The sequence below is a fragment of the Chenopodium quinoa genome, unplaced genomic scaffold, assembly GCF_001683475.1.
Source record: "Chenopodium quinoa cultivar QQ74 unplaced genomic scaffold, ASM168347v1, whole genome shotgun sequence".
NCBI lineage: Eukaryota > Viridiplantae > Streptophyta > Magnoliopsida > Caryophyllales > Amaranthaceae > Chenopodium > Chenopodium quinoa.
This window is the reverse complement of record NW_018745174.1, coordinates 418,801-439,571: the sequence shown is the minus strand read 5'-3', so window position 1 is coordinate 439,571 and position 20,771 is coordinate 418,801. Positions and strand designations below refer to the sequence as shown.

At 31.1% G+C, this 20,771-nt stretch overlaps 3 protein-coding genes across 3 annotated transcripts; 1 reads left to right on the top strand and 2 right to left on the bottom strand.

Annotated features, from left to right (window-relative positions):
• Window positions 1-858: 858 nt before the first annotated feature.
• On the bottom strand, window positions 859-1,730 carry LOC110710617. The gene is made up of 2 exons (XM_021888943.1): window positions 1,485-1,730; window positions 859-1,341 (listed from the first exon to the last, which is right to left on the bottom strand). Exons 1-2 carry the CDS (start codon window positions 1,728-1,730, stop codon window positions 859-861), a joined length of 729 nt encoding a protein of 242 aa, XP_021744635.1.
• Window positions 1,731-11,833: 10,103 nt separating this feature from the next.
• On the top strand, window positions 11,834-14,916 carry LOC110710569 (10 kDa chaperonin, mitochondrial-like). Its single transcript, XM_021888896.1, has 3 exons — window positions 11,834-12,049; window positions 12,573-12,712; window positions 14,621-14,916. Exons 1-3 carry the CDS (start codon window positions 11,945-11,947, stop codon window positions 14,667-14,669), a joined length of 294 nt encoding a protein of 97 aa, XP_021744588.1. The 5' UTR covers window positions 11,834-11,944; the 3' UTR covers window positions 14,670-14,916.
• Window positions 14,917-15,272: 356 nt separating this feature from the next.
• Window positions 15,273-19,498, bottom strand: LOC110710568 (serine carboxypeptidase-like 45). The gene is made up of 10 exons (XM_021888895.1): window positions 19,181-19,498; window positions 18,997-19,098; window positions 18,789-18,884; window positions 18,581-18,673; window positions 18,383-18,453; window positions 18,006-18,290; window positions 17,653-17,774; window positions 16,469-16,561; window positions 15,836-15,953; window positions 15,273-15,605 (listed from the first exon to the last, which is right to left on the bottom strand). The coding sequence occupies exons 1-10, from the start codon at window positions 19,479-19,481 to the stop codon at window positions 15,447-15,449; spliced, it is 1,440 nt and encodes a 479-aa protein (XP_021744587.1). The 5' UTR covers window positions 19,482-19,498; the 3' UTR covers window positions 15,273-15,446.
• Window positions 19,499-20,771: the final 1,273 nt, after the last annotated feature.

The following is a 20,771-nucleotide window of genomic DNA, read 5'->3' as shown; positions in this document are numbered from 1 at the left end:
AATGTTATGGACGACTACTACTTTTTTTCTACCCACATTCTCCTTTTTACCTCAAAGATGCCTCAGCTCCCATACAGTCAAGAAATAAATTATCCTCCAAGAGGATTGGTCATGGATCAGGTCGGGTTAGATGACTGAAAAATTGCAATCAATTCAGCAGAGACAATGAATTGTATGTGTTAGCCCACATTTAAGGACGATAACTCGGTCAAACCAAGGCTTTGGGCTTTGGACCATGTTGAAATATAGTAGATCGATCGAGTTAAACAAAATATAGCTAGGTGTGGTATAAATTTAAGTTCGAAAAAACTCTACACAAAATTAAACCTTATCAAGAATTACTCTGAGGATATTAACCATGCAATTATCCTTCATCAACCTAAACAATATTTATAAATACTATTGCAATATTGGAATTAATTTCCTAAGAAATCAAAGATAAATTTGACGAATCTTCTAAAGTCTAAACAATGTTTTATATTATAATTATATTCACATATAATTTATGTAAGTAACAATTTATATTATGTTGGTGTATAATATAGGTTAAAGAACTATCCAGCAACAATTTTTTTTTTTTTTTTTTTTTTTTTACAATGGTAAGAAAAAAGTAAACATTAGGAAACCCTCCTCACGAGGGGAATTCCTAATGCGTCGGAAGAAAGGATGGGAAATAAAGAAGAATTATTACAAGGAACTATATCCATACTATTACGTACTAACTAAATGACCAACATTTGCTATCCAGTCCGCTGCTTGATTTGCCTCCCGAAAGATGTGACGAATGCTCCAGTTATCAAAATTGCTTAGAAGTGAACAAATGTCTTTAATAATATAATCAATTTGCCATGGTGTTGACTAGATGCCATTAACGGAGTTGATTACCAAAAGATTATCACCTTCAATTATGATATTTTTGATCCCACGCTCAAGAGCTAGAAGAATGCCTTTATGAAGAGCGATGGCCTCTATTATGAAAACCTTGGTGGTGCCGAGGTTGAAAGCGCGAGCTCCTAAAACTGCCCCACTACTGTCTCTGATGAGAATCCCTGCTGCTGCTGACTTGTTGAGTATTGAACCGTCAAAATTGAGTTTGTAGAAATTTGTTGGTGGGGCCTCCCAGAAAACCATGATGGTGTTTGTTGAAGAATGATAAGGAGAAGATGAGGATCTCCGAATAGGAGATCCCGATGAAGAAAAGGTATCGGTGAGAATTCTGTAGTGCCACTCATTGAACGCAAATTGCGCTCGGTGGAAAATTCTAGGAATATCAAAGGATTCTTGGCTGAAAATTATAGAATTTCGCTCTTTCCAATACTCCAAATAAGGAAGATAAATTTCCTAATAGATAGTTTGTGTTTTTTTAAGCATAAAAGTGCTTCAACTAAATCAATGTTGGGAACTCTACTATCCAACCAATTCCTAACTAAGGTATGGTTCCAAACATCTTTAGAATGAATGCAAGAGAGAAAGAGATGGTTCACTGTTTCACTATGAACATTACATAGACCACAATCACTAAAAGGAATTACATTTCTTTTGTAAAGTGTATCTCGAACGCTTAGACTATTATGAAGAATTTGCCACAAGAAGATTTGGAGCTTAGGGGGGATATCTAATTTCCATATCCAAAGATTTTCCCATTTATCATCAAGGTCAAGATTATGGGCAAGCCATGTGGCGGATTCAACTGTAAATGTGCCAGACGAAGTAAGACCCCACACCGGCATATCTAGCATCGTGTTGTTGGGTAATGGAATTCCTAATATTTGAGAAACGATATTGTCTGGGAGAAAGTATCATAGCTTATGTCTATCCCATTGTTTGTTGGGTAGAATGAAGTCCGAAACTTTTGTGTCTAACTCAACTTGATTAGGATCCATACAAAGTAGTTCAAGTAAGCTTTGGTTGGTTACCCAATTATCAATCCAAAAGTATATATCCATTCCATTTACAACCTTCCATCGAATTCCTTTTCTTAAAATTTCCCGTTGGGCAAGGATTTTCCTCCAAATATGAGAATCTTTAACATTTGGAGTGCATTCAAGAAGGATTTATTACATAGATATTTATCTCTAATGATTTTAACCCATAGACTATTAGGTTCGGAGATAATTTTCCACCCTAACTTTGCAATGAATGCCTTGTTAAGAGGCAATGTTCGCTGGAAACCTAGCCCACCTGCATTCTTTGGTCATATCTATCATGTATTCATGTGCACATTAGTCAAATACCTACGCTAATAATCTTGATAATGATTCAAATAATTTAATAGACTGAGTGGCTTAAACAATTTAAGCAACGGTCGATCATGTCATTTTAAGTATTACGGAGTACTAATTACTTGATTAGAGTACTACACTAGCTAGTAATTCCTACATTTTTTACTAGGAACTAATCTAGACCCTTAAATCAGGTTAATTCCTACATATATATAGACCAAGTTATAATGAGAACCAAGGCTATAATAAGAACTATGAACTAATCTAGGCCCTTAAATCAGGTTAATTGGATGACTCACATGCTTCCTGTGTCATTAATGACATTTTCGTAATATTTCAATTTTGCAAAGTGTTTTCCAGTTTTATTTCTAAAAAGTAAATAAAAAGTTAGTAAAAGTAAATGAAATCAGTCATAAAGTAAATGAAATTGCCTTAAAAGTTAAAAAACTGGAAAAAAGTTACAAAAACCGCAAAATTATGAAAATGCCATTAATGAATGCGGGTGAAACATGAGACATCAGATTGAGTGTGATCAATGGCTGAGATTGGTTCTTAGTTTCTATTATTCACCTTAGTTCTCATATATATATATATATATATATATATATATATATATATATATATATATATATATATATATATATATATATATATATATATATATATATATATATATATATATATATATATATATATATATATATGAGGGATCCAGTAAGAATAGGTTCATATGTGAGAATTCATACTTATATGAGAACTGATTTAAAATTTAGAACATGTGAGTAAAAATTTAGAACATGCGAGTTAAAATTTAGAACATGTGACTCAAACTAAAATTCTGAACATATGAGTAATAATTTAGAACATTTGTGTGAGTAATATGTTTAGAACATCTGATTTAAGAATTAGAACAAGTGATTAAAAATTTATAAAATTTGCTTTATGAAATTTTAAACATATGAGTAAATTTAGAACATCTGATTTAAGATTATGAACATGTGAATAAAAATTTAGAACAAACTGATATAGAATATAGAAAGTGTGAGTAAAGAATTTAGAACATATGTGTAAAAAAATAGAACATACGCTTTATAATCTGGAACATATAATTAAAAATCTTAGAACACACGTTTTAAAATTTAGAACATATAAATTAAAATTTTGGAACAAGTTATTTAAAATTTATGACATCAAACTTAACTAATTTATGGTTTAGAACATGTGAATACTAAATTAGAACATTTGATTTAATTTAGAACACCTAAGGAAAAGTTTAGAACATCATATTTAAAATTTAGAACATACGAGTAAAAATTTAGAACATAAAGAGTGTTCTCACATAAGAAAAATTCTCATATAAGAAAAATTCTCACGAGAGCCCAAAAAAATTCTCATATATATATCCCTACTTTATAAAAAGTAGAATCTTGCTCTTATGAATAGTGTTGTGACAATTATAACCCCAAAAATGTGTATTTATGAATTTGCCCTTATTTAATATTACAATATTTTTTTAATATTGTATATCTTCTCTATGTTATTACGTACTTTTTCATCTTCACATTCAATCGGTTGAATTATTGGTTTCAAGTTTCAACCACAAGGTCACTGACAATCTTCAAAGGTATTTTTCAATTTTAATTTCAATTGTTTTATAAGGTTTTGATTGATTTTATATTTTAAGGTATTATCCTTTTTAAATTTTAGGGTTTGGGTTTTCATCTATTTTTCCTAAATTTGATTGGATTTTGAAAGAAAAAAATATAGTAGATAATTGAAATGAATGGAGAACTAGAAACACTATAAGCGAGGGAAATATACCAACTTCCGAGCACTACCCCATGGAAGCCCCTCATGTCTCTTTCTATTCTTTCAATTTGATCATTTCATGAATATTTGTCAGTGACTTTGTGGTTTGTCCACTTAAGCGCTACCACAAATCCGATTAAAAGGTACTTTAATTTTTTCCCTATAAGATTTTTTAGGATTTTTATTTATGATCTTTAGATTGTACTTTGGTTTTGATTTTGGGGATTGTAGAATTTTACAAAGGTGACTTTCAACATTGCTATTAGATTCGTTGTTATGAGATACAAATGACATCTAAATTTCGATTATAATTTTGGGATTAAGAGCGTAAAATGAGAGTCCACAACTTTAAAAGATGCAATTTTTCAAGGTACATGTTTTTTAAAGGGAGTAGAATGCCTTTATGCTTAGGCTCTGGATGTATATTCTATATTTGAAGGAAAGGAGGTGTGAGTATTTCTCTTATCAATCCTAACCTACCTTAAAGATTTATTGTTACTTGTTAGAAGAGAAGATACCACTTTTCTGGTGAGATTCTGCTATGATGCAGCCTAATAATGCTATATGCTCTGTATCTAATGAGTATCAGTTTAATGATTTACTGTATTTCTTTTTATTGTTGAGTTGAATTAAGCTGAGCCCAAGCTTGCCTACATTGGATAACTCAGCTCTTCTTACATTGGGTTTAATCACAGAGTATTAATGATCATATTAGACTTAACAGCAATACTAAGTATAAATGTATGTTGCATTGGACTTGAGCAAAATTCAAACTCAAAACTAAAATTTAACACCTTAGAGTCCTAACTACTCATAGGGTACCCAAGAACAAATTGATGCAAAATTTCATTATTCCTCTGTTTGTTTCTCTTTGTTTTTCAGCTTGTAATATGTATCAAAATTTTATTCTAGAGAATCATCTAGACTCTAAAATAAAAGCATGTAAATGCTATTTTTTACTCTTTAAAATACATAAGAAAAGGTTAAGGATACATGATTTTGAACTTAATAGTCGATTATTACTCTTTCTAAAGGTTCATTGTATTAATTCTTATCAGTTTCAAGGTATTTAAAGATTGCATAAGACATTTTACATGCAAAATGCTTACTAATCATAACTATGTACAAGCTAAAATATTTAGTACAAAGACAAGCCTTGATAACTTCTCCGCATTGGCTAGCCATTTCGCGCGCATCGCGCGCATTGGCCACCATATATATATAATTTGGCTCCAATTATTAGAAATAATATGTAAAAATACATTAATTGTTGATGGGTTTATTTTAAATTTATAATTAAATAAGTATATTGATTGTTTTATTAGGTACCGATGAATATAAAAGTCAAATGGTTACAACTATTGAGAAACTGAAGAATTAAATAACAGAGTATATATGATGCTTACTCCGTATAAATAATCTTACTACAAGACAAGAAGACAACTCCAAAGATCAAGGTCAAGGAATTCCCATTAAATGAGACAGTTGGGACGAGTAATTTAAGAGCAAAAGAAAATGTATGTAACGGATAAGTGCTAATTGAGTTATAGAGGGGAAGATGGTCTCTTATAATAATCTACCATAGGGTTCATAAAATCAACATTGAAATCGCCTAATACATGATTACACAATTATTAAAGGACTTGATGATGACATTAATAAGGATCATGATTTTAATTATTAGTAGGTTAAATGTCCATCCTCACACTTTGTTAAAATCCATTATAACCCACTTGTGAGTGTCTCACATTAGAGAAGGGAGAGAGGTGGTTCCACTTTATAAGGTAGAGGAGTAACTCCTAATATTGCCAATTTATTTTAGTACAGAAGCTCTTAAGCCTAGTTGTGAACCAAACTTCTTCTTCTTTGTTCGGGTTGCCCAGTCTCATTTCAAACTATTTTGAACTTTAACACACTTAGCTTGTTGAAATAAATGGTCTTTCCTTTATTTAAATGTTACTCCATAATATAATAGTGTCATAAAGTTTACTACTATGCACTCCGATCCAAGTAATACTCAATATCAAAGGTAAAAATCTATAACTGATTTGATTTGAGCATAGATGGATCCAGGGGTGGCCTAGATTCAAAGAATATATAAAAAGTTTTAGCTACGATATGGTGAAAGACAAGGTTACTTGGTTGATTTGGTTTTAGCTCATATCTCATATATTGTAGCCTTTGTAGGTCAGAGTTCGAAACCCAATACGCCCATTTCTTACTTTTTTTTTTTTTTTTTTTACTAATTCTTTCAATATTTCTTATTCTTTGTCAGAAAAATCAAACTTTTTTTTTACTAATTCTTTCAATATTTCTTATTCTTTGTCAGAAAAATCAAACGTTTAATAAATCTTAGCTAATGTGTGGTTGGTGCACCCGAGAACATTAACTATATTTAAAAGAACATGGGCAAAAACAAAGAGCATTATAGATATTTATACAGAGCGCGAGCATAATATGTTCTTTAAGTTTGATTATTATGTTCTTTGAGTTTATGTTCTTTACATTATATAATATGTTCTTTAATGTATGTACATAAAAAAAAAAAAATCACCCAAGTAACCCGGAAAAAGAAGATGTTCTTTTTAATGTATTATCATGTTCTTTTTGTATAGACTTTATGGTCTTTAGGCACTAGAGGTGATCAAAGTTAGACCAGCTCAGCCCGATTTTGGACGGGTTTTGGGAAGAATTTTTAGCCCCCAAAATCGGGTCGGACCCAACCCGTAATTTAATTTTTTGAGCCGGTTTGGGAATGCGTTTTTATGCATTTTAGTTGATTATTTTTCACTCGACCCGAAAAGCCCGCATGGCTGGACCATTTTGGGCGGGTTTGGGCACAAAAATTTCGGCCCAAAACTTGGCCCGACCCGATAAGTGAGCTGTTTTTTTAACCTTGGCCCGGCCCGCCCAATGATCATCTCTATCTTTGTCAAACACAAGAATGTTCTTTTTTGTCAAATATAATGTTCTTTTTTCAAACACGTTAAACCACCCGAGTAACCATGAAAAATAACATGTTCTTTTTGTAAAGACTTTATGTTCTTTGTAATGTCATGTTCTTGTCAAACACAAATATGTTCTTTTGTCAAACACATGTATGTTCTTTTTCAAACACTAGAATATTCTTTAATTTTTTGGCCCATATTCTTTAAAATATGTCTAATGTTCTTTCCAGCAAGATGCACCCGGGTGCACTATACTATTTTCATTTCCACCATTGTGTAAGGATAATGAAGTGTGAGTTGAAATCAAAAGAATAATATTCCATGCATGTATATGGTTGGTGACATGTACTAACAAAAACATTAGAATTATTAACATGCTGAATGAGTGGAGAAGAAGAGTCTAATACTCTAATGGCTCAACTAATACGACTAAGACTCCCCAATATGTATAAATAAAAACTTTGTATCAGGGATGGTGTTAATGTTAAATTAGTTAGATTAATTGGTAATAATGTTTTAGTTTGGCAAGCGGTTTGTAGCTTAAACTTAAAGATCAAAAAACATTTTGCGTGAGAATTGACTCAACGCGAGTTCAATATATCTAACATTAATAATCTAATATCTGACATTATATTATTAGACATTTGACATTAATAATTTAATATCTGACATTAATAATCTAATAATCTAATGCCAAATATTAGATTATTAATGTCAGATATATTCGACCCACCCAATTTTTTTTTATTTTTTTTTCATAAGATCAAATCTCAGCTCACACTTGTGTGACTTTTCTTTGTGGCTTTTCATATGACTTTTTATATGACTTTTTATATGGTTCTACATGTCCACCATACCAAACTTTAGTGTTTATCTCTTTAATTCTTGATAAAAGATCAATACGGAGTAGTACATATCATGAGAGAATTAATAATCTGTTTTTACTAAATTTACGTCTGAGCTGTCTTATTTCAAGATATTCAAATAGAAATTTACTTATTATAGAGGGATACATGGAATGTTAATTTAAGTTTGGTGCCTAACAACACAAAAGAAAACAAATTAAACTTTTCTCATCATAATTACTTAACCTAATTTTTATTGGTAAATAAGCATAGAATAGAAGGAGAGGTTACTAATACTCCCTCAATTAAATACTTAGCTTATTGCAATCATATGACTCACATACTAAAATATAAAAATCAAATGTTATTATTGTGTAATTTGATGTATACAAATACTCATCATATCAATTAATCAATACAAAAGACATTGCATATGTTTGCACTCGAATTTGATCATTAACAAATATGTCGGTTAAACAGTTGCAATAACTATGAAATAGGGAAATATTTTAAAAATTGTAGGATTATCAAATAAGCTAACCAAAGAAAAATAATGTTGAAGTTTGAGTGGCAACAATTCTGATAAGTTGCAACATAAAACCAAAAGAAATCAAATCTATATAGATGGGAATTGTCGTAATGAGTACATACTACATCATTAGGGTTGAAGAATTATATAGTTTTGCCCTCCAAGCAATAACCTTTTTGGCCCTCCTAATCTTCCATTTTTTTTTTCCAATGATATTATCTTTTTCAAAGAACCCTCTTTAATTTTAACATTTTTTTTAGCAAAAATTCTTCACTTTTTATTTTCATATTTATTGGTCAAAGTTATGGGGCTCAACATCATTAGAAAATCAACTACTATTACTACTACTTGAAAGTATGAAATATCTCATCATAATGAGCTAGGTTGTCTATGGCTGACCTCATTAATTGGTAATCATGTTTTTTTTCTTCACTTGCATGACTCTTAAATATAGGATTAATTAGCTTCTTTTACCTTAAATATATAAAACGGTTTACTGTTATATACTCTCCTTACTTGTCTTTACAAGGTTTTGTGCATACTTTTGACTTTTTTATGTGACAATCATCGTTAAATATATAAGGGACAATGAAAAGATATGATCGACGGGAAGTTCTTTTCAACAAGCATATATTTGTCATTTTCTTAGTCAAGATTCTACCATGGAAAACAAGTTATGTTTTAAAGATAAGATGATTAGTCTTTAATAATGGTTTGTGAGACCAATTTTTGTACCACTCAAGTTGAGATGAATGAGAACGAGTTGAAACTATGAGATAATATATCACTAATTCACTATCTATTTATTTGTTTCAATAAATAAAATGAGATGACAAGTATTGGTTTGGATGATTTCGAATCTGTTTTTGAAATTTGGATGATCATGTGGACTAATAGTTTCTATGTCATTGCTTGTTAAACTGTTAAATTAAAGAATCCATTGCAACAAATGCCAATTATAAAGAAAATTTCGGTTAATCCATGATCATGGCTTGCCAAATCATGGATTAATTTGCTTCAACTAACATAAATTCATCATTTCAAATCTAGATTTTTAGGAATTGACATGATGCCAAACTTCGATAACCAACCCCTACAATTATGCTTCCATTTACATATTAGATTGAAACCTTGATTTTTGTCACCTTTTTATTTTCTTTATTTGAACCATTTATTAATTATCGAGGACTACACAAATTGTTATTCTATGTACCCGTACTACTACATGAGAACATATTATATTCCCGTTTGGAAAAGCATGTTCGGAGTAGTGATGTGTGTTATTATATTATGTAGTCCCTCTTGTAAGTTGCTCCAAGAGTCCAAGCACCTTTGAGTTTAAGGACGACAGGTTGCACGACTATTCACGATTGTACTTGCATTCTTTATTTTGTGTTTGTGCATAGTATGGCCCTTACCCACATTGGATGTCCAACGTTGGACCTGCCCTTTGAACATGTATCTATTGAGTCCTTACAAATAAGGCCCTACAATGTCTTTGTTGTTCACGCAAAAGGCCATAAATCGACGAATTACGTTTGTAATTACACCCTTAATTAATTTATCGATTATGGATTGAATATGTGATATATATATACTCAATACGATAACTTTGTTTTTAGAAAGAGAATTATAATATATTTAAGGCTGACATAAACTCAATCACAGACATTAACGAATATAAGTTCTTACTATAAATTTTTTAAACAAAAATATACGTACGAAAACGTATCTAGTAAGACGAGAGGTGATAATTCCGGCAAGAACAAACATTATAGGGGAATTTGTTGAATGTGCTAACTAAAAGAAGGGGGCCAATACTATTGGATATGACAATTGCTAATTATTCTAAACACAAAAACTTTTACGTAAAAATAATGATGTTGCTTAGTATTCTATTAAACACAATCGCTTTCATTAAAGATAATCTAATGATAATAATTAAAGAGATTCCTAATGGTGAAAAATTATAAATACATGTAATGCGATATAAGGTAGTCAGATCAAATGGCCCTAAAAATAGTTTGTAACACTATACTATATATGATTATGTATCAAATTATTAAAACCTTTAGTGGGTTTATGAACTGGTGACAACCATGGGGTCATCATTTTGGAACAAAATCTCAAGTCACAACCAAATTTGTGAGTTTGTGACATTGACAATCAAACTAAGCTACTATTCTAAATTCTATTACCTTGGACCGTTCCAAGTACTTGGTGTAACTGTTTAAGTGTAACCTCTATATATATAACCTTGATTGACCAACTTCTCATATGCTTCTTAGTCAAGAGTTCAATGATATTTTGACTAGCTAGGCTTAAGTTAAACCTATTAGCTGCTTGTAGTAATGAGAAATCATCACTTGGTTTTATAGCAATAGTAAAAGTTGGGATCGGTATGTGCAAAATCTGTTGTATACACGAGTGTACCCTACTAGAGGAGTTTGTAGCTGCTAGTATAGTAATAGGTGTAATTTATGATCATTTACAAAATGCATATATAACGTGACATGTTTGTATTATATTGTAGAAGATAAAAGTGGTACCGTCATCCAATTAAATAACAACAATTATATAGTGTAATGATAGTAATACTAATATAATGCAGATGATTATAATGATACTTACATGATGCGGTTCTCACCATAGATTTATCTCTCTTTTTCTACGGAGTATGTCTTTTTATTAGCTAACGAGCCCCAATCCCACCACCTTTTAACTTCATCTCTCTCTCTTTCTCTCGGCTCCCACCACAATTTTAGCTCTATACCATCAACTTATTTAAGCTTAATTGAACATAACCTTAGTTTTAAATATTAACAAATACTAGCAATAATTATTTAAGTTTATTACAATCCTAAAGTTGGTCAAATAAACTACTCTTTATCTAGGGTTCTAAGAAATTCACTAAGCAATTAATTGTTCCAATGTTCTTATTGATCAGTTTACACATTTAAGTACATATTATATAGCAATTATTTCCTTTAACACTTTACTACGGATTAACTAAACAATAAGCTAGTCAAACCATCATTAAGGTCTATATTTACCTTTTTTTACATCGATTTATATTTACATTTAGTTTTACGTTATACACCAAAGTATACTTATACTTTCACACACATCATGATTATGGCTTATGCAATGTGCCAAGTGTGTATCTCACGCGCCCAAAAACATTCCTTAACCACATTTTATATTCTCGTATTATTTTCAACAAATTTATGTACACTCGAGGAATATAATAGACAAAATAAGGATGATCACGACCACAACCACAACCACGACCACGACCACGAGTCACGATGGTGTGTTTAGTAGCCCATAAAATTTCAACACACAAAAGAAGAAGCCCAAAAGATAAGAATTAAACCAAGACCCGAAACAATTGGGCCAATTAAGTATTAAAATCCCTAACCTCACTAGAGAAGACTAGAACCTTCTAATTTGTTGACTAAAAGGGCATTTCTGCAATTTATGCCTGATTATTCATAAACCCTATTCTCTTTCATAAACCCTAGTGAACTAATTTAGGGTTTTTCTCCCGTCTATTTCACCTTCCTCTTTCTTGTGATTTTTCTGGAAAAAATGGCGAAGCGTTTGATGCCATTGTTGAACAGAGTTTTGGTAGAGAAGATTGTTCCTCCTGCCAAGACTCATGCCGGAATTTTACTCCCTGAGACCAGCAACAAGGTATCAATTTCCTTCAATATTTCTGTTAATTTTTACTCAAATTTATATTTCGTTATTGTTTTCTGCTTTCATATGACTAGTTTATGGGGGAAATTGCTGTAAAAATGTATTTTTTTGCTTGATTTTGTAATGGGTATGTTGCAAATTGGTAGATTTGTTATCTATCTGCTTAGATTTTATATGAAATGCGAAGAAAATTAATGGGTTCATCTTATTTTAGATTAAAATTGTGCTACATTATTGGGTTTTATGATTCTGATCGACTTTATTGTTGATTAAAATATCTGCTGATTACAATGGCAGTATGTTCTGCTATTCATCTGAATTATTGTGATTTGTGAGATGTTGGGGTTATTATGCAAATTAATTGTATGTTTGTTCTTCATAGGTTGATTGAGTATTATTTCCAAGCTGTTGGCTGTGAAATTTGTTTATGATGCTTTATTTTGGGGAGTATGGTTTTTATTAATTGAATCAGTTCAAGGATTTATTACTGAATTTTGTTGCTTGGATCCGATTTCAGCTGGATTCTGGCAAAGTTCTTGCTGTTGGACCTGGTCTTCGTGACAAGACGGGGAATCATATTCCTGTTGCTGTCAAAGAAGGGGATACTGTACTCCTTCCTGAATACGGAGGAACTACAGTGAAGCTTGGTGAAAAAGAGTGAGTTTATTTTTCTCCATGCACTTTTCTTTTTGTTCGAGATGGTGATTTCTTAGTCAGATTATTGTAATTGAATGCTTTGACTCTTGATCCTCGATTGATGATTTCATGCTTATACATGTACTCTTGGTGCTATTTGTACAAACGTGACAACTAAATCCAGATGAAAGTAGTCGTAACTTGAATAGATTTGCTCTACTTGTGTGATATTCAATGTGGGAAGTCTATATGATGGTAACATTGGTAAGAATGTGTATTGAAGGGAATGTATTTCTTGTTGTATCCAAGTGTGTGTCTATGATCCATCTGCACTAGGAATAAAATATTGTAATCTTTAAAGTTGCTGATTAAAGGTCCTATATGAAAAAAATAAAAAAGATTTATGGCATTTGTTTGAATGCTTAAGCAGCTAAGCAAGTATTTCGTGGAAAAGAGTATAGTACCTGCTTTTAGTGCATATGGGGTTTAGTACTCCGTAGTATTTTAAGTTAGTCCATATACTATGAGTAATTAAGTTTTTGATAGAAGTAATGTAATTATCATATCATATCTACCCACTATGCTGATTTCCAGATCCCAATTCTTTTTTAAAATGAGAACATTGGGTTTCAAAAGTTTATAACTAGCATCAAGGCATCAGCAAGCTCTGCTTGACTTGAATAGAACATCACCAAAAGTGTTTAAACTTTTAACGTGTTAATGACCTTTGAAGATATTTAAGCTGTTGCCTTTTCTTTTCTTTCTATTTTGATGGGAGTGGGGAATTATATCAAGCAATGTGAACTTCTGATACTGAGTATGTTGCTATATTAGGGACCTACTTATTAATATAAAATGTTAATGGGAATTCTCTCTGTATACACCCTCTGGTTCCCCCCCACCCCCCCCCCCCCCCACCCCTTCCCCCAAAAAAGAATAGAGGGAGGATACTAGGAGTCTAGAGTTCGTTAAACTAGGGCAAAGGTAACAAAGTGTTGCTACCTTAGCTGGAGGATAAACCAGTTACTAAGATAAAGTTGTCATGATGTGATTGATGCATACATCAGGATTTTTGGTTGGGAAAACTTGAAGATTGAGAGTCTTAAAAGCATGCATATCATGCTAGATGCTCATGTTCATTGTTCCTCATTGCAGAATTCATTTCCTTTTCTTGTTATCTGTCAAGTTTTTTGGAAGAAAAATAAACCAATATTATTTATTGTAGTGGTATTATTCTTCTGTTGCATTTTTTATTTTCATTCAGCCATCGTTTACATAGGTGAGATTTGAAACACTTGCGTGTATTAATATGAACTTTTCTGTTTTGGGGCATCAAGAAAAGATAGTTTTGACCTTTAGTAATAAAAAGATGGACTTATAATACGTGACACAGAGCTGGAGTTTGGACTTGTAGAGGTTGTGGGTTGAGATGTTTTCTGCATAGTTAGAAGCTCCGATAATGTAATGTGCTCTCTCTAGTAGGCTATTAACTTGTGTCAATAAGAACCTTGCCCTTAGGTGTGTTCTAGCATAGTTTATGATGTAGCATAGTTTATCAGGCATGAATTGTGTTTTGTAATTTGTATGGCACTGTATGGCATTGTATGATGTAGCATTGTATGGCACTGGCCTATACAATGAAGCATTCAGTAATATATTTTGCTGTGTTTTATGTTCCATTATCTCCTCATTAACTGAATTTAGTTGTTTTGAAAATATAGTGCTTTATTTTCTGAGCTCATACATTTACCCACTTCTCATCTCTTTTACGACTCTGCATCATTCGTGGCAAATTACTTATCTTGATTTTGATTCTAAAATATGTATAGTATACTCCAAAATGCATCTAAGTTATGCCTGATTTTCTTCTAACTAGTCAGTAGTCACCATTGTTGGAAATGTATCCTGATGATGTTCTATGTAATGCAGGTATCACTTGTACCGAGATGAAGATATAATGGGAACACTCCATGACTGATTTTAGTGTCATTTCCTGGCTTGATCAAGTACACCCTATGATTGTTATCTTAGGAAAATTTAAATTTTGCACATTGTTAATGAAGCAGCTATCTTGGAATTGATATTCAAGATGGTAAAATGTGATAGAATGCCATTTTATCCTTTTGCGGATTGACCAATGTTTTTTACTTGAATGTGAAACTGTATTATGGATTCAAAATATTATGTTTCTTCTTTCAAGTACAACTTTTCTTACTTTTTTCAAATTCTTTGGCCATATTGTTTCTCTGAACTCAAATTTTTGATGGATTTTCGCATATCTAAAACATTGTACTTAAGTTGTGTACAAGCCATGTAGGGTGAACCACGACACATCTCCTGAAATTCGTTGTTCCTTACCTTTGTAAGAAACACATACGTCGAAACATTTCTGAATCAGGAATAATTTGGTGCAGTGAAAGCAGATTGTATATCAGATTTTTATTTCATGGACTTGGTTTCACCATCTTAAATTGTTTAGCTTATAAAGTCGAAGATTTGGTTGATCTTGGTTTTGTTCAGTTGAATGCTATCACAATACACAACATATGCTAATAGCAAAAAATAGTTTCTGATATAGTCGTTATTCGTTAATCACTGAAATTTCTTGCAATGAGTAAATTAGCAATGAACTCTTGTATTATTGACTTAATGTACGTAATTGATTATGACCAAATCAATCCATGCGGTTTCTGAAATTTCTGTTATGAGATATGGCCGAATCAAATTTAGTGATTATAATGTTTGGTCCATTAGATTATTGAGCAAGTGAGACATCTGGTAGTGGCTTCCCGTCCAGGAAGGAGCGGAAGAGCACGAGAGATCGAGCGGGTTGCGAAAATGGTACTTCGTGGGCAGCTCCTCTTACAGTTGCATATGCAAGAATGTCACCATACACTTGCGTCCATCCACCAACCTGCCAAAATTAAGATGTTAGTTCTTATCCTCCTCTTTTTACTTCAATAATAGGCGTAATAAACGCTTGAATTTGGTCACCTTAATGGCATGTCATAACTGGAGTTTGTTGGGTTTTTTTTTTTTTTTTTTTTTTTTTTTTTTTTTTTTTTTTTTTTTTTCCGGTTTACGTGCAACGTGATTTTTAATTCTATAAAATGGCATGATCATACAAAAATATGAGAAATCGACCTGTCTATTCGCTAGCCAAGTTCTATAAGGAACCGTAGTGTTTAGTCCCAACTCCTTTGCCAATCCGTTTACAAGCGTTCTAGTTCCAATGAATGGTATTACTGAATCTTGATCACCACTGCACAAATAGAATTAAAATAATCAAATGGAATGATATTTTGAAGTTAAATTAAGTCCATGAATATCCACAATAATTGATCACATGTAAATAAAAAAACATAGAGCATTCACACACTAGTAAATTACTTGTATAAACTAGGAATATTTGATCTACTATGTATAATTAGTGGCTATTGCTCCTTCTTAATTTCTGTGGGTACACTCCAAAAAAAACAAGGTATTTGTTTTTTTTTTTTGGTGGAAAAAAACAAGGTATTTGTAACAGTAGAAAGTCATTATCCAAGGTTGAAAGTTTGTTATTTGGCTTGTATATCTAAGACAGCACACTTAAGACTTACTCTGTAGTTTATAAACTTACAATTACATGAACATGTGATTAATGTGAGAATTGTAAACAAGGTAGAGGTTAATATTGAGAGAAAATTACCCTAGCATAACCTTAGTACTACATATAATTTACCCTTTTAAAGAAAAAAAATATATCAAACTCTGCCAAGTAATTAGTAAAATTACCTGTAAACCAAAACTCTTACGCCACTTTTAGTGAATGTACCAAGTAGTGGAAGAGTAGGAACCTCCAAATCGTCCATGTCATAGTTGAGCACACTATACCATTGTTAACAAAACATCCATTGTTAAAATATAATGGTAGAAAATTAACCAATTAACAATACTAGAGTATAAGCTATATGAAATTATATCTACATGTATATCCAAGAATTAGTATTGTAGAGTAATATAAGCTCCTATTTTCCCCATGAGTGGATGTAGCTTACTTTAAATGAATGAACCGCTACAAATTCTTGTACGTGTTTTTACTTTGTATTGTCATTCAAATCAAGATTAAAGCCCAAAAGTCACATATTTACGAATTCAATTAAGTTCGAACAAGATAAGTTGAATGGAGTACTATTTATGTCTATGCTTAATTATTGTATCATCAATACATTACGGTTTATCACATTAATATGGCAAAATAATGGTGGCATACATAGGACGTGAGATATGATATGATGCTCACGGGTCAAATAAAACAAAGACCAACTCATGCTGACTCTAACCCCCATGCTGCCGCTGCTAGGCTGATATAAGTTTTTGGTTTTATTCTACTAAAGAATGTTTTTACAAATTTTTTATAATTTGGACCACAAAAAACTTTATAATTAAATAATATTCGATGTTTTTACTATTTTGTGTGAATAAAAACAAAAATAATAGTACAACTTACAATTTTAAGTTTCCTTTAAATTAAGATATAAAAACCGCATAAACAACATTATCTTTCATAAAAATATACTTTTATGGCTAATGAAATAGTAAGAAATAATAGTGTAAAATCTAATTATAAAAAACTAATAACTCAATTATTTTAAACTTTAATTTAATTGATCTTTGACGTGGTACCTACAACCAACGTGATAAAAAGGTCATGACAAAAAAGTCACGAGTTATTGCAACCTACTCTCTTATTATAAATTATCAAAGTTTTATTGCAAAAAACTATATTGTATGCATTTAAATGGAATATCTCTAATTCTACATATTATCGTCTCACATGGGACTTTACCTATATATCCTATATTCTAATCTAATCAATGCATTATCAATGTGCCATGTTTATATAAGTTACCAAATTAGTATTGTATGTTATAACAGAATCTTTGGTGCAAAAATAGAATATTTAAGAAGAATCTTACTTGCTACAAGTAGCCCATTGAGTTACCCCAATAAGGTTTGCATGCATAGCCTTTTGTACATCTTTTCTATTCAAGTATTGGGTTGTTTCATCATCTAGACAAACATCAATTTTCTCTTCATCCTGCCATTAAATTAATCAATACGTCAAGCATCTCTGTTGAATACACGACACTCAGACATTGATATAACACATTAACACTTAGCCAGTTCATTTTAAGACAATATCATGCAATATTTTCATTAATAATCGACGTGCAATCGTTTATGACAATTCTAGCCCGAGTCAAAAAGTAACGCAATGACAAGAACCAATAACGAATAAACTGAATGAAAAATTTGTACTTGGTATTACCATCATTTGGCGTAGTACATGAGCTTGTTGAGAAACCGAATGTAAACAAACGTCGAGAGTGACATCGTACGAGTCAATAAACTTGCCAATCTCACTATTAATTTGTGAAATAACTAATTTGCAAGGTGCTGAGAGAAATCCTTTCTGTGCTTGTCTCCTAATTTGTGAATAATTGCATATCTTTTCAGAAAGCTCATATGTTGCATCTGAAATAAGTCCATGAGACCAAATATATTCTGTCCTTGAATTGAAATCAGTGTTAAACTCCACCAGTGGATTTCCTATCTGCATTTTCAGGAGCATAATAATCATATAAATCACTAAAATAAAGTTAATTAATCACATAATTAAATTGTTAATCATTGATTATCACTTACAGCAACTCCCTTCAAATTTGACTTGAGGCTTGATTTTAGAATGAGGTTAGCAAGTTGTGGAACATAATGTCCTGTTTTTAAACAGGGGAAACAAACTTTCAACATATTAATTACCAGTAAGTGTCGTCTAATAATTGTCCCATATACTATTTTGGTCGTAACAATAAAAAAAGAAAGATTGTGGAATAAGAATCTGACCTCCATAGCTCTCTCCAGTGAGGAACAAATCTCTATTCTTGTATTCTGGGTATTTTGCTAGGAATTTTTGAAGAAATACCAGATTATCTCTTGCTGAACATATAGTTTAATCATTTATTTTATCAGTAAATAATACAAGTAATTAATAGATAAAATATATTTGTACAAATCATATAATGAAATGAAATTAATTAGTAAAATAAAAGACCTGTCATTTCATCATTAACTCCATTATAAAATGATTTATTAGCAGAATAAGAAAACCCAACTCCTGCTGGTGATTCAAGATACAACATATTTGCTTCTGCAATCAAATCAAATCAATAACAATGATATTAACCAACTAATTAGTTATATACTAATTACATTTTTGAATTAGCTAATTTTTTCATAAAATTAAATTATAAAGACTTTACCTTTATTCCAACTAAACTCATTCTTAATCAATCCATTTCCACTTGGTCTAAAGGGTCCATGTTCACTAAATGCTCCTGCTCCAATAGATGAGCAACCTGGCCCTGTAAAAATATACAAAAATTAAATATATAATACCAAAAAAAAAAAAAAAAAAAAAAAAAAGAAGTGGGAAAAAATAATAACCTCCATTGAGCCAAAGAACAAGGGGTTTGGAAGAAGGGTTAGTTTCAGCTTGAACTAAATAGTAAAAAAGATTTCTTTTTTCGACTTCGTTGACAGTAATATAGCCAGAAAATTGCTGGAAATTAACAGGGGGTTGCCCTGGTAAGCTTGTGATTTTATCATCTTGAGATGATAATGGAGTTACTTGTAATGCAAAGTTGCATAATAAAAGGGTTACAAAAGTTATGAGTTTTGTGAAAGACGACATTTTGCTACACTTAAGAAAGAAACTAATGAAAAAAAAAACAAGTAATATAGACATATAGTAATCAAATGAAAGTTTGGTTGATTTTTATAGTGTGGTTCTTAGTATTCATTCTAGTGTGTGAACTCAACACGTATCTACATGTCATTTGAGGGCCATGAAGAACTTTCCAATTTCAATAATAATTAAGTTGATTGAAACATTATTGAAAGGCTTGTATAAGTGTAGCCTAGTGTTTGTTTAGGACAAACTTTGTTTTCCTTTTTTTTTTTTTTTTTTTTTTTTTTTAAGGGACAAACTTTGTTTTCAAATTGCATCATTTATTGGACTATTGATTGGAAAAGACTAGGGAGTCAACTTGATAACACTAGTACAAATTTGTTGAATATTAAACTATGAAGTGTTACGCTTTTCCTAACAACAAAAAGATATAATGGTCTTTTTAAATAAGGGTAATGCTATATGCAACCCTTAAGACTGCATATAAGCGTTTAATATTCTTCTTTTTTTAGTATTAAGTTGGGAATTTATCAACAATTCACAAGTAAATCTGTGTAATAAATGTTTATTTATTATCATATTTTTTTTTCCATTTTTAGCTTCTTATATACTGTATATATCTTTTGTCCCAAGTAATTATGTTACTCAGTTATTATAAATGCGAGTGGGTGTAAGATTAAATTAATAAGTGAGAAAATGTAAATAAAATACTCTCTAAAATTGTGTAAGAAAAAGGTGAATAAAGTAAGAAAGAGAGAGAATGAAAAAGTGTAATTTCCTAAAAAAAAAAAAAAAAAAAAAAAAAAAAAGTGTAATTATTGTAGGGTTTGAAGATAAGATGGTAAAAGGAATGTACCATAAATAAAATAAGACAATGTAAGTAGACCTTTAAATAAAGAACTCAAATGTAAAGTGGGAAAAAAAAACACATAGGAAGTACGATATTATTTTCATATTAAGGGCATGTTCATATTTATTTAATTTCATTTCAGTTCAACTCTAATCAGTTCAGTTCAGCTCCTAATTTCCCTCTCTCATAAAATATTTATTTCAACTCAGCTCCAATCAGTTCAGTTCTATAAATGTAAACAAGTCCTAAATTTTCGTCATTTATGTTAACAAGATCGTATTTTGTTTTTATTTATTGAAATTAAAGATAATAACAATTAAATTTGTGAATTCTCGTGTATGCAATGATTCACAAATGAAAAGCAAGGTGGTAAGCTTGTAACTAAAAAAGCGGAAGAATGTACATTTTTCTAGACAATGACATGCACTATGTAATTTTTTTTGTAGTGTTTTAATCACTTAATTTATAAAGTGCATATACCGCGTGCAAAATTTGAC

What these genes read in the sequence shown, in the direction of transcription:
- LOC110710568 (XM_021888895.1), bottom strand. Translation starts at nt 19,481, where the DNA reads ATGTCTATATTACTTGTTTTTTTTTTCATTAGTTTCTTTCTTAAGTGT. An exon ending in CAAATTTGAAGGGAGTTGCT is followed by an intron (nt 18,291 to 18,382) that starts GTAAGTGATAAT and finishes CTGAAAATGCAG; the next exon opens with ATAGGAAATCCACTGGTGGA. An exon ending in GTAAGAGTTTTGGTTTACAG is followed by an intron (nt 15,954 to 16,468) that starts GTAATTTTACTA and finishes CTATTTGTGCAG; the next exon opens with TGGTGATCAAGATTCAGTAA.
- LOC110710617 (XM_021888943.1), bottom strand. Translation starts at nt 1,730, where the DNA reads ATGCCGGTGTGGGGTCTTACTTCGTCTGGCACATTTACAGTTGAATCC. An exon ending in GTAATGTTCATAGTGAAACA is followed by an intron (nt 1,342 to 1,484) that starts GTGAACCATCTC and finishes ACTATCTATTAG; the next exon opens with GAAATTTATCTTCCTTATTT.
- LOC110710569 (XM_021888896.1), top strand. Translation starts at nt 11,945, where the DNA reads ATGGCGAAGCGTTTGATGCCATTGTTGAACAGAGTTTTGGTAGAGAAG. An exon ending in TCCCTGAGACCAGCAACAAG is followed by an intron (nt 12,050 to 12,572) that starts GTATCAATTTCC and finishes ATCCGATTTCAG; the next exon opens with CTGGATTCTGGCAAAGTTCT. An exon ending in GTGAAGCTTGGTGAAAAAGA is followed by an intron (nt 12,713 to 14,620) that starts GTGAGTTTATTT and finishes TATGTAATGCAG; the next exon opens with GTATCACTTGTACCGAGATG.